Source organism: Atractosteus spatula, chromosome 20, assembly GCF_055471065.1.
Source record: "Atractosteus spatula isolate fAtrSpa1 chromosome 20, fAtrSpa1.hap1, whole genome shotgun sequence".
In the NCBI taxonomy this organism is placed as follows: Eukaryota; Metazoa; Chordata; class Actinopteri; order Semionotiformes; family Lepisosteidae; genus Atractosteus; species Atractosteus spatula.
In genome coordinates this window covers 14395030-14408158 of record NC_142725.1, presented here as the reverse complement: position 1 = coordinate 14408158, position 13129 = coordinate 14395030, and the positions used below count along the sequence as shown (strand labels likewise).

The 13129-nt window shown below is 40.1% G+C and overlaps 1 protein-coding gene across 2 annotated transcripts in view; it reads left to right on the top strand.

Moving 5' to 3' along the window:
• The window catches only part of prkcz (protein kinase C, zeta), a 164684-nt gene that overhangs the window by 118557 nt on the left and 32998 nt on the right, over nt 1-13129 (top strand). For both annotated transcript variants that reach the window (XM_088937913.1, XM_088937915.1), the window contains 4 exons: nt 4715-4846; nt 6600-6681; nt 7327-7379; nt 8192-8380. In XM_088937913.1, coding sequence (XP_088794039.1) covers nt 4715-4846; nt 6600-6681; nt 7327-7379; nt 8192-8380 — 456 coding nt within the window. The remainder of the gene's footprint in view (nt 1-4714; nt 4847-6599; nt 6682-7326; nt 7380-8191; nt 8381-13129) is intronic.

Genomic DNA, 13129 nt, shown 5'->3' with positions numbered 1-13129 from the left:
TGAAAAGAGGGGGCTTTCCAAGGTCAAGAGGGAGTTGGTGTAAATATTGAATTGCTTCGAGGCTCAGCCTGTCGGAGGTGCCGAACTTTTAGACTGCCAGGGTGCTTGCAGTTACAGATCATTAGGCTTATGTCAGCACACTGGGCCTTCACTGAGCCCTTTGTTGAGACCGCACTCCTCTAAACAAAGTATGCTGAAGTGCCGTGGTGACGGAGCTTGGCAGGAGAACGCTGTCTTCAGCTGCAGTGTCATGAGCTTGCCAGCTGTAAAGGTCTTATTGCTGTCCTATTCAAAAAGAATTAAAGGTTCACTACTTACATCTTAGCGTATTTTCACCATTTGCCTGAATTTCCCATGTTACTTCTGTAAGACATTTATGCTCTGGGGGCAAATGGAAATGATTAATTAATATAAAAAGGGGAGTGTGTGGGTATCTTCACAGAGATTGTTGAAGCATGAAAGCAATGTTAAGGGGAAACACTATCTCCCTGCAGTACTCAAGACCAACATATTTGAGCATCTTTTGAAAGCGTGTCTCAGAAAGAGATGTTTTGCAAACGTCACATAACACAAAATAATGAAACTGGAAAAAGAGGATGCAAGTGTAAGTTATGGGCGATGCTGAATTTTCCTGAAACAAGCTGGTTTCTTTGAATAGCATTCTCATGATGCTTGTTTCAGGGAAAGGGTTAATTTGAATCTAAATGCTGTGACTGTGAAATAGTTTCCTAAGCTCTGTGCATGTGCAGTGAAGCATAACCGTCCAGTATTTATTAGTTTATTAAGCTGCCTGCAATCCTCCTGCATGAAGGATGGTGTACAGATTAGCCTGGTAAAGCACAGTGAATGAGAATCCCAGAGTTTTAATAATTGGGCTTCACTTTGGCATGGAAAGAAAGAATTAAACTGTAGGAACAAGAAGAGCAGAGAATTTATTAACAGAGAGCTTTGCAGCCCAACTCAAATGCATCTGCAGTCCCGAAAGGTGAGGAAGACTAATTCTGAAATCCTAGATGGGCCATTCCTTATAAAATACAATCACCTAAAATCCTGACCTGCTCTGATTTGACCTGCTTTGATAGAAATGGTTACTACAGTATGCCAACATTAGGCACATGTGACAATCTGTTCATCTGATACCAGTTGTCAAATGAGTCCCATTTTTGACCATCTATCTAACCTTTCATTGCCAGAAATAGCTGGGCTACTGTTTCTGGAGATACTGTACATGTGCTTACCACTTGATCGATTCCACTTCTGTAGTTGGAAAAACCTTATTTAGTTTCCCTTTTCATTGCTTCTTCAACATTCTGAACTATATATACTGTACACTGTGATACTCTGCTTCTCTTTTCAGAGGAGATTCCTATATTGCCTCCAAGACCTTATTAAGTTGTGAAGTCTTATATTCCTTTTCTTGAAAAACTTTAGCTTTCAGCGTGTTTGTCTGGAACTGCAAGGCAGTGTTTAGAAAGTTGGATCCTCTGGAACTAAACTCCTTGGGATCAATTTCTGTTCAAGATGATGTTTGGATTTTGTCAGGAGAGACTAGCAGATTTACACAATGGTAACAATTTCTGGTCATGCACGAAGTTCAGCTTTTGGTGGTCATTGATGTGTTTCTTGGTTATTATGTGATCTTCAGTGCAGTGCATGCCAGGTGCTGTGCAGGTGGGGCACAGTGGGCATTGATGTCTTTAAGGCTAGGCCAACCAGTGGACATGCTTGCCATTTTTACAAGAAGGTAAATTATCTTCAGGTAGTAAGCTCCAAACAATATAATTTGATGTTAATAAGTATAATATATAAATGCTTTTCTTAAACACTATTAAATTTAAGGACATGCCTCAGGTGTGCTCGCACCTTTTGGACACACTCCTCGTCCCAGAAGGTCTGGAGGCAGACCAGATCCGCCCGCCCCAGCAGAGCTAGCACTGCCCCCAGCTTCGCTCCGTCCCTCAGCCCCTTGGCGTTAAAGGAGGCGAAAGATGCCATCGCGCGTACGGCCGGGAAGGAGTGGAGTTAAGTCTCTGGCCTGCGTGACAGCTCCCCCGCCCCTTCTGCCACATTCCCGTTGCCAACACTCACCGCTTCCTCCCCAGCCCCTGTCTCCGCCACCGCAGAGACATCAGGGATGGGCCTGCAGACCACTCTCGAGCTGGGCCTGAGGTTGGGCTGGGGCCTGACGTGGTACCACTGTGTATACACAGAAGAGTATACTTCATTCTGAATAAATGTTTTTGCTTTATTGCATTTGGTGTATCACTGGTTCACTTAGAAGCCTGAAGCTTAGTAATCAAAACTATTCGAAACTAAGGCCCGGTAGGAAATATAGATGACAGTGTATACACAAGACATGTATATCTAAAACGTTCTTCTTATATTTTACTTATCCAGTAATAGAATGAAAAGCTGTTTAGAAGCTTTAAAACTACCTTTCTACATCAGTATTAAGAACTTTATAAACACATGTATGTGCTGTATCATGTATGAATGGATAACACTAACACTTAGACTACTTACTTTTGCCATTGGGAGAAAGAGTACATTTTTTATAAAAACCAAAGGAGGTGAAGTCAAGAATTGCCAGTTTTATTGATTACATATGGAATATCCCAAACACAATTTGATCACTTGTGTTAGGAAGTGCCAAATCCCACGTATTTTAGTTCACCAGCCTTCCAAACTAGCTATCTAGCTAGATGTGTGTTTATACAACTGCTTGTTTTACAATTAAAGTGTAATTTCATTTTTTAAACAAAAGAATGTCTCCACAGTGACTTCTGTGCTTGAAGAGGTCTCCCACAACATAACGAGCATTTCTATCTTCTAAAGTTTCGTCCAAGCATGACCATATTTTTATTTAAAACATGTGCCAGGGAGCTGTGTATCTTTAGTGCCAATTTTGATTTTGCTGTTTCTAAGTGTGGTGTCCTGCGTTTACTTAATGTGAAATCAAATGAAATTGTCTCTGCGTAAACAAAATCCAAAAAATGTATTGCTAAAACATTGCTATATGTTGACTTGGAAGTTGTTTGCAGCTGTAAAATTTCTCAAGAACAATAACAGAAATATGTCCTTGCAATACACAAAAGAGTGAATGTCAATGCCAGTGAGCATATTTAAAAACCACACCATTCATGGTTAAGCAGCTGTGAGAATTGTTTTTGGAGTTCAGATTTACACAGTGTTTAATAAATGAAAACCTTAGTTGTCAGGATTTGCTTTGACAGGAACAAATACTCCCATTTCTTCTCAACACCTATTGTAGACATTTATTGCAGCTTTATAGTCTCAAAAGACTGAACATCCCCCTTAGGAGTGCACAGAAATTGCCCATAAGGCACTTTCACAGAATCAGAAACCTCCATTCACCCTTGAAACACAAGAAAAATGAGCCATTGTTATATGTAGCTATCCACAGTGGTAAAGTATGCTGTGCATACAGTCTACACTGATAATCCAGATAAAGCTGTCTCATCACATGCAAAGTACTCTTTTATGAGGCTGGAAGAACAATTTTCTACATCAGCTATAAATCTCATTTATTCATCACTTAGGAGCAAGTTAATGTTCTAAAATAGTCCTGGATGTCAATAGAAAATGATGCATGCATCAAATCTGTTAAACTTACTCTCATAGATAAGGTATATGGAACTGTAAACATTTGGGAAAACCTGGGGTCTCAGGAGAGTTTTTGGACATGATTCTTTATAATTCAAGTGTATTTAATTAAAATGTATTTTAATAAACGCTCACACATTCTTTGTAATATGTATTGTTCATCTAAATGCAGGTTCACCATAATTTACATTTGCAAATGTAAATTAGCAAATTTACAAAACATGAACAGTCTTACAACAGACGTACAATAAAACTAATTTATTTTGCACTCTGTGAGCCCAGAGCCAGACGTTTCCCTGTATTAATACTGCCATGTTAGCATTAAGTGCTGTTTATTTATTTAAGGCCTTTTCTCTGGCCAGCTCTCTGGAGAAATGAGATGCAAGTCCTCCTGTCATTTAAAAAGCAGCAATAGCAGTCAATAGCTAATGGCTTGCTTGGAAATCCAAAATCACCTACAGAGGCAGCAGTTTCTGCTTAAATATTCAGGACTCGTGCACTATGGTTAATCTTTTTACACACTTGTACAAGAAGCCGATCTCAATTTTAATGTTTATTGCAACTGTATTAGGCCCGTGTCACTACACTGTCATACTATATTGGTGCTAACTAAGGAGGCATTCACCTAAACGCATGAACAAAATTGCATGAAATTTCAAAAATTCTGCCACACCATTTCAGATGTCTTATTGCAATGTTAACCGAGTTGTTTTTACATGCTTAGATACACACCAGCCTTGAAAAGTATTTGCTTTCGCCGAGTGTTAATTAATGTTGTCTGTCCTGTGGAGCGTTGCCTCTAAATCGCCCTTGAATTCTTTCATGAGACACAGCATCTTGTTTTCCCTTGAAACATAACATTTCTTCTTTCCAGGCCTATTGCTTCATCAGAATATTTTCTGATTTCGAAATGGAACCTACTGTCTGGCCTGGGCAAGGGAGAATCTGGTGAATGAGAGCATGCAGTTAGGCTCTGTGTGGAGAACAGATGATCTCCACCCCCCACCCAAGCCCTGTGAGCTCATTCTAATGCAATGTGTTGTTTTACCCCCCACCCCGTCTCTCCCTCCTCTCTCCGTCTGCCTCACAGAAAGCTTACTGTGGCCACTGCAGTGAAAGGATATGGGGGCTCGGAAGGCAGGGCTACAAGTGTATCAACTGCAAACTCCTGGTCCATAAGCGTTGTCACAAACTTGTTCCTCTGAACTGCCAAAGGCATATGGTGAGTGAGTGATCTCGAGCCGCCCACACTGCGGCACTGCCGCCCCAGCCAGAGCTGAGCTGTTGAGTATCTCCCCACACCTGCTGCTTCTGAATACTTGTCACACCTGGCCCGGATTCCAGTGCGCGCTTTTAAGAACACCCTTTTGTTCAAAGGGTAAAAATTAAGCCACCAAAAGGGAGGAACACAAATCGTATGTCTCTGGTTTGTCCTAATTCATTTTTTAATTAATGGATATTGACAGAGTTTTTTTAGATGCCCTGCATTTGTGAAAATAACCAAAGATTATTTTATAATTATTTCATTATCATAACCAGATATTTACCAAATGACCTGAACTTGACAAACTTCCTAACTGTAAACATTCCCAATACTGTGTTGGAAGTACAATGAACTTCTTTTACCCTCTTTGATTGCTAGCATTTAAACATTTTACACATTGTGTTTGTGTCAACACTGTGTCTTTCCCTATCAGTTTTCCTGTTTGGAAGGTATATTCCTTTTTTAAAATCTCCCACATGGAAAATGGAGTGAAGATCATTCTTCTCTTAATTGGCAGGAGAAGTATTCTGCTTCGAAAGCTCCAAGCACTCAAGTCAGCAGTTCTTTTCCATAGATTGCTGCAGCAGATGAAATATTGCCACAGGATGTGTGTATTTATGTTGATTCCAGTTACCCTATATCACCTGATCTTCTCTTCTCCTCTTGACACCTCCCAAGTGTGGCCTTTCCACTTCTGAGATTCCCAGCATGCACTGTGGACTATTGGATGGCCATAACATCCTTAGCATCTAAAGTTGTACACTGGGAAGCATTTATGAGTTTGCTCACTATACCACATTGTATCTAAAGATGCCATTTTGGGCCAAAATACAACTATACAAAACAGTGCATAAAACAAACCTGCTGTGCAGAGGTTAATTGATAAGAAAATGCACTTCATATGTATTGTATAGACTGATATGTCCCCCCTTTAACTAATGAATACAAGTTGCTTCATCACAATTTTCTTTCCTGTTCCACTGTGTCAGATCATCTTCTTATGAAACCTTCTAAGTCCCCCCCCCCCCCAACAATTTGGTTTTGCTGCAAAAGCACGTAAATATCTAGATGTGAAAGAAAGCAAAGGGTGATGTAAAAGCCTTCTTGCAAAACAACACAACAGCACATGATGGGACAGCTTAGTATTTGTTTACTGGAACCAGCTTTGTTTACCTGTGCTGGTGATGACTGATTGACAGTAAGTAATGTGTTAGCCATTATGCTAAGAACACTGAACCTGGGCTCTATTGGTTGCGGCAGCAGTAGCAAAGGAGTTTTGTCTGTAAGGCTTAGGTGTTACACTTTTGTGAGTTTTGTGTAGACGCTGAAAATGTGAAAAGTCCCTCTCTTGAAGAAAGTCATTTGGCTCTTTTAATTAAACTGATGGTATGATTCATTTGCTTGTTAACACAACATTCACAGGCAATGGTTTAAGTTTCCATTGAAACTGATCATTGAAGAGCTTTTGTTCACATCAAATTCATGAAGCATGTTTTGTACAGAGGCTTTTTGGAGGTGCATTTAAAAATATATAGCATTACTATATATGTTATTACTTCTAGAAAATAATCCCTGATCCTGCCTCTCTGTTTTTTGAAGATATTTGCAATGCATGGTGATATCAGTATTATACTGACCTAATAGGATAGTCAATGTTATTGTCAAAAAATGACTGGAAAAATAATCGTTCTTGTTCTGCTGCTCTTCTCAGGATCCTGTCATGCCATCCCAGGAGCCCCCAGTAGATGAAAAAAATGACGAAGTGGACCTCCCTAGTGAAGAAACGGACGGAAGTAGGTCACTCCTTTGTTCTCAGAAGCGCAGTCAGTCACTCATGCTCTGTTCTGGTCTTGCCTTCTTAGTGGGCTCCAAGTCTGACATTCACGATGCAGCAGGCAGCAGACAGCCCGAGCCCTGATTTCTTGGGCTGATTTCAGCTGTCAGGTGACAAAGTGACCTAGTTGAGGAAAGTAGCAGCAGGGTGTTTTTATTTGCTGGAGTCAGAAAGTGATGTGGTGCCACCTACTGATCACAGAACAGTAGCACAGGGCATGGTATTGTTCAGGAAACTATGAATGCATTTCTTCAATCACATTGGCACATTGTAGTTTCATATTTCTTCAATCCCTGCTCAGTTCACAAAAACTCAGAGATTAAATGCTTGTGAGTAACATCTAAAATCATTTTTCATCGAAGTCTAAATCTAGTTTAGCTGTACTTGTATGTACTTTAGCTCTGTGCTCATCAGTTAACACATTTTGACAAAGCCCTGGAATTCTAAACCCTCATTTATGCAAGTTTTGTTTTTTTTAACTGCCTTAAGGACATCATTGCAGTCCACTTAAGAGAAGAAAAAACACGATTCTTACTCACTTCATGTTCATTCTCCTGTCTAATGTTTCTGTTTTGTTTGGTTTTGTGAACTGAATTTGCTCTAGTTCCTTTCCTGCCACACAATCGCAACCTGGACAAAGTGGAGGATGATTCAGAGGTGAGTAGGCGAGGAAGCTCGGCTTTCTTTTTCTTTGAAAAAAGAAGGCACTCGGATTTGTTTGCTCTGTAATATAAGTACAGTTTAATAACCCCCAGTGTTAATACTGTTCACTGCTCTCCTCTGATGAAAAGAAGCAGACTCCATGTATGACTTCATTATCATGCTGTAGGCACGCTGAGGTTACTGTTGACACAGCTTTATAATAATCCCAGTTTGGCTGTATTCTCATTCGCCTTGTTAATTAGAAGTCTAGGTTGTGTTTTTTTGTTTTCTTTTTCCTTAGGAGTGTGTGTGTGGAGGGGGGGGGGTTGGTTTGATGAGTGTGGGTGGGGGTTGAGCATGCAGTTCTCACCCCTGTTCCATTGTTTGTGTTTGGTTTTGATTCTGACTCAGTTTGAGCATATTCACTGGAAAACATTTTTTGAATCTTTGGAAATCTGTTTTCAATGTTAAATTTCTGTTTGTTTGGAGAGAAGTTGCTACAGCAAGGTGACTATGTGATTAAAAACACCCGTCACTGTTGCCTCTCTTATTTTCTTTATAGCACACGGGCAGGGGGGTGGGAGTCAGTTACAGAATGGGAGAAATACAGTCGGTATGGTCAGCTGGTAAACTGGGTGAAACTGTCATTGCAGCTTCTGAAAATACAATGGTGCCCACAATATGCGGTACAAGGACCGAGGGGTACCTGAATAAAGACAGCTGTCCTGTCCCTTGAGCTTTGTTGACAGTTCAGTTATGGTGCACATGTGACACAACTTTATGTGAAGGGCCTTATCAGGTCATTGACAAATCTCCTCCACTGACAGGATATCAAGCCTGTGGTGGATGGGATTGACGGGATCAAGATCTCCCAGGGGCTGGGACTGACGGACTTTGACCTGATCCGAGTCATCGGGCGCGGCAGCTACGCCAAGGTGCTCCTGGTGCGGTTGAAGAAGAACGACCAGATTTACGCCATGAAGGTGGTCAAGAAGGAGCTGGTGCACGACGACGAGGTGAGGAGGGCAAGAGGCCGCAGGGTGTCCTCCTCGCACACCGCGAGGTGTTTGAAGGAGCTGCACATGCAGGTCAAATCGCACGTTTCTCTGCTTGCTTTTTCGCTACTTACGTTCACCAAGTGCCTGGATAGCACTGCTCCAGCCCCCCTCCCACCCTCCTCTGTGTGAACAGGCTGAATGAAGGAAGGAAAGCATTGCAGAGATATGAGATTCATAATATGTCTCGGATAGCAATGCACAGATGAGGCATCGTCACAACGGCTCCTCAGGGAAGCAGTCTTGGAGCTGTTCATCTGACGCTTAAGACATGGGAAGGAGTTTTAATGGTTCAGCCAGATAATATTAGAACATAAATAAAGTGAACACCAGCAGCAAGGCCTCTTGGGAAGGCAATGTGTTTATCCTATCTGGACAGGTAGAAAGATGTAGATTTGGATTGGAATAACAGTGTCTTAACAGTGAATAACTCTGGCATATCTTTTATTACAATGTATTGCTTTGTCTTTTTTCTGCTTGTCATGACGATTTGTTTTTGTGGCTAAATTACAGGTTCGGAAAGCATTTCTCAAAACATTTCAAGTGAGAGGTTAACCGGGAAATGTGTGTGCTAGTCTTTTAAGTCATACAGCAAGTATTGTTATTACCACTAGGTGGCGCCATTCCCCCGTTTGAATTTGAACACTAGAGAATGAGTGGGTGTTAAGTGCAAAGTGTATACTTTTTTGATTAATGTAATATAAAGACCTTTTGTTTGGCTTTATTATAAATGAGAGAAGAGATTGCACATACCTGTTGTGCTATTTAATATTCAGCAATATTGTTTTCTGTTATATGCTAGGTTTTTTTCAGAAGGTGTATTTTAATTTTTTCTGCTGGTTCAAGTCGAAGTGGTCCATGAGGAAGGTTAAGGAGTAGTGTACAGTAAATAAGTACAAAACAAAATTGGAAAGGTGGAACAACAGAATTTAGTTTGAAAAGATATTTCAGTAAAATAAAAAAAAATGTTACAATTTTACAGAAATAATCCAAAAACTGCAAAGATATAAACATGTCCTTTCTCCATATAGTAGTGTGAGAAGGATTTCATCCATAATGAGTTATTTTGTCAGGATTTGTGGTGGCATATGAGCAGGGTAAGAAGATATCATTAGCAGTCTAATTAGTAAGTCTAGCCTTCATTTGTTCAAGGATTTCCAAATCCCCTTGAGAGAAGAGAAGTCACATGCCGCCACATTCCTCCATGTAATGTGTGATTGCCTGGGTAGCCCTGAAATACAAGAAGGTATTTTTTCTGCTCTCTATCTCCAAAGCCCTTGTTAAGTGCAGAGCCTTTAGGCAGAAGAACCTCCTTTCTTCCTAACAAGATATAGAGTACAGCATGTTTAATGCTGGCCATATGAACAGAGGTAACTGGAAGATTATAAAAGCTGCATTCCTTCGAATTCATGCACTTTCAAGCTATTCAGTTGCGCTTTGGCACAAGGTTCTGTTCCAGTCCTGGGGCTGTTGAACTGAAGGAAAAGCCTAAAATAATAATAAAAGACTGGAGCTGGACAGCTTGATTCCACTTTCCTCTTTTGTTGTTTAATAAGTTACGATTTCCAAGCCAAGTCCACTGAAATGCTGGCACCTTTACGTACTTGATACTGGAGGAAGCATGAGGATGTCTCCTATTGTCTGAGGTTTTTTTTCTTCCCCTCCTTCTTTTTTTATCTGTCAGAATGATGAATAGCATTTACCAGTTTGGTGTTCCGCGGCTGTAAAATTGAATTCATCTGCCTGTGCTGTATTGAAGAGTCCCTCTTTGTGCTCGCGCTGTTTGGCTGAGTGTTCCAGAGTTAGAGGAAGAAGGTCTTTCCGAAAGGGTGACCTAAATAAGATCTATTGTATTACAGACCTCTTTTTGTAGCCCCTAAGCCTGGAAATATCAAGTTGTAGAACAATAAATCTTGCCAGAAGGTAAGTCTGAATTTCTGCTGAATTCAGACTTCTATGAACTTTGGACCTATTGTTTTTTTGGCTCATTGTTAGTGTCTCCTTCTTGATGTTTTGTAAACAGGTCAGGAGGGGTAGATAAGGTGAATTTGTGAACTATACAGTAAACGTGAGGTCCATAAAGTTTGTATGTAATGTTCATTATTATAATACTATTCAATATACATAATAAGCCATTGATATTTACATGCTGGAGTTTCTCAGATAGCCAACTTTACACTGCTATTGTGTGTTTTTCTCTTGGTAGGGCTAAGCCCAACTGATATCTCCCAGTCTATTACTTTAACTCTTTTTGTCACAATCTCAGCTGAGGTTACAGAAGCAGCATTGAGATTAGTAATGTCCAAGCATGAATTCAGGCTACTTCCACACTTCCATGTCACCCCCAAACAAGACATGGGCTTTAAGGTAGGGTTGAAAGGGCAGGTGAGAGAGGGATCATCCTCTTTTAGGGGAGAGGAGATAGTAACATTTGAGAATCTCTCTAAAATCTGACTGAAATCTGAAGGGAAGCATAGAACCACATCTGGCAATTGTGCACTGTGCAGATTTCTGGACATTTACTAAATTTAACACAAAGCCGACCTTTGCAGAGAACATGACTGTAATAAGGCAAGTGCAGATCCAAGATTGTTTTAATCCTATAGCACAATGTGAGGTGGTCTTTCTGAAGAAATGAGGAAATTAGAGATGAATAGGGTAGGCTGTAGGAGTAGGAGTGTAGGAGTTATGTTGACCTGCACATGGAGTCTGCAGATTCAGAACATCACAAAGGTCACAGATGAAAAAAGGCCGTTCAGCCCACCAAACTCATTTTGGTTCTGTGAGCTTTAGTAAGTACTGGTTGTGCTCAGCACAACACTTGCAAGTCTGTAATCCCCTTGAAACCTAATTTGGCAGGTAGGCAGCTGCACCCTGACCTGCATGTCTTTGGAAAGCAAGGAAATGAGAACAACTTGCAAAAAACCCAGACAGAAGCAGTGGGCATGCAAACTCCTCAAAGATCAGTGCCCCAAACTGGAGTTGAACCTATTATCCTGGCACTCTAAGCCTGTAGTGCTAACTTCCAGACCACCAAATTGTCCTCAAGCATCTGAAAGTGTTGGGATCTTTAAGCTGAGTAATTTAATGGTCTGGGCCAATGGCAAAATGTTCATTGTTTGCCTTCCTTTGGAGTGTTCACAGAATGTGTCACAGATATCCTGCACTACCAAGCTGTTGATTTGTTTAATAATAAAAAGTATAATACAGAAAAAAGTAGAAACTGTGAGGTGTACTGTAACAGGACCGAGGTTTGACCACTGGACGTTTCAACATCTGTCTTCCTCTGCAGCTTCAAAATTAAAGCATTCTTTCATGTAATCTGTTTTCTGTTAGCTCTCCAGCAGGAAATGAAATTGCACTGATTAATAAAGCTGATCTCTGTGTTCTCCTGAGTCTGAGCCTCATTACAACATGTTCCAAAGCAATTTATTAAAACATACAGGGGGTGGAGGGAGTGTTCTTTGTCTCACTTGCTGGCAAATGTCAGGAGCTGGAAAAAAAGGAAAATTTTGCTGTTCAAAATAAGGAAAAAAATGTAAGAAATCTCAAAGTCTCAAAGGCTATGGCAGTCTTTTATGTTTTACTTTCTTTTTTAAAATGTTTCACAAGCTTGTTTACCAAAGAGCTGTGAAAAAACATCCCTCTTTTCACCTTAATTAGGTCTGATTTAGCCGAGTACACCCACTGTAAAACCTGGGCAGTGACATTTGGGCTAACAAGGCGAAAACTCATGCTGCAATTGAATATGGTTTAATGTCAACAAGGATCTCTTCAATTTATTTGTGCAATGTGATAAATTGTTGTACTGCAACATTTTGCATTGACTGTAGTACCTCTAGAATTCAGGAATAGCAGTTTTTCTTTTAGTAATGCCCAATTCCAAGTAATACCTACTGCTACTTTTTGGTAATGGTAACAGCTGCATTTTGAGTGACAGAATATGAATAAAGTAAGCAAAATGAATTATCATAAAATGAAAAGCTGTGGAATCTTCATATACTGTAGTACATGGATGTGTACTTTGTACCTACAATATACTGTATAAAGCCTTTAGCACTTTCCAGAAAAATATCTAAACACCATTTTCAAAGGTAACTGTACTGTAACATACATTCTGGTTTAAAGCATAATAAGAATGGATGCTTATTACAAGAGATGTTCTTGAACTTTACATTTACTTGTGGATGTGGTGAACCTTATAACCTTATAATCTGCGCCTGTGGTGGTTCGTATCCCACGGCCGGCAGAGGAATCCGTCTCCGTTGGGCCCCTGAGCAAGGCCCTTAACCCTGCACTCTGACCCCGAGCTTCTCTCCCTGTCTGTGTGTCTCGTGGAGAGTAAGTTGGGGCATGCGAAAAAGACAAAATTCCTAATACAAGAAATTGTATATGGCCAATAAAATGATATTATCTTATCTTATAATAAATTGCTCTTTTTTATGGACACCAAAAGAGTTTTAAACAGCAAGATTTTATTTGGAAACATACCTTTTTTCCCTAAAAATGGCTTTAAGTAGGAGATTAAAAATAGATTTTAAGTTGTATTTCATTATGTTTCTTTTTATTTTGTCTGCTTTTTGGTTGAATTTAAAAATCACATTATTTGTAAGAAAATACATCTTTTATGGGTGAGACGGCCTTAACACTCAAAAGTTATGAATCTGATAGAGTGACTGCCCACAATTTCCTGCATTGTCCAGAAAATTG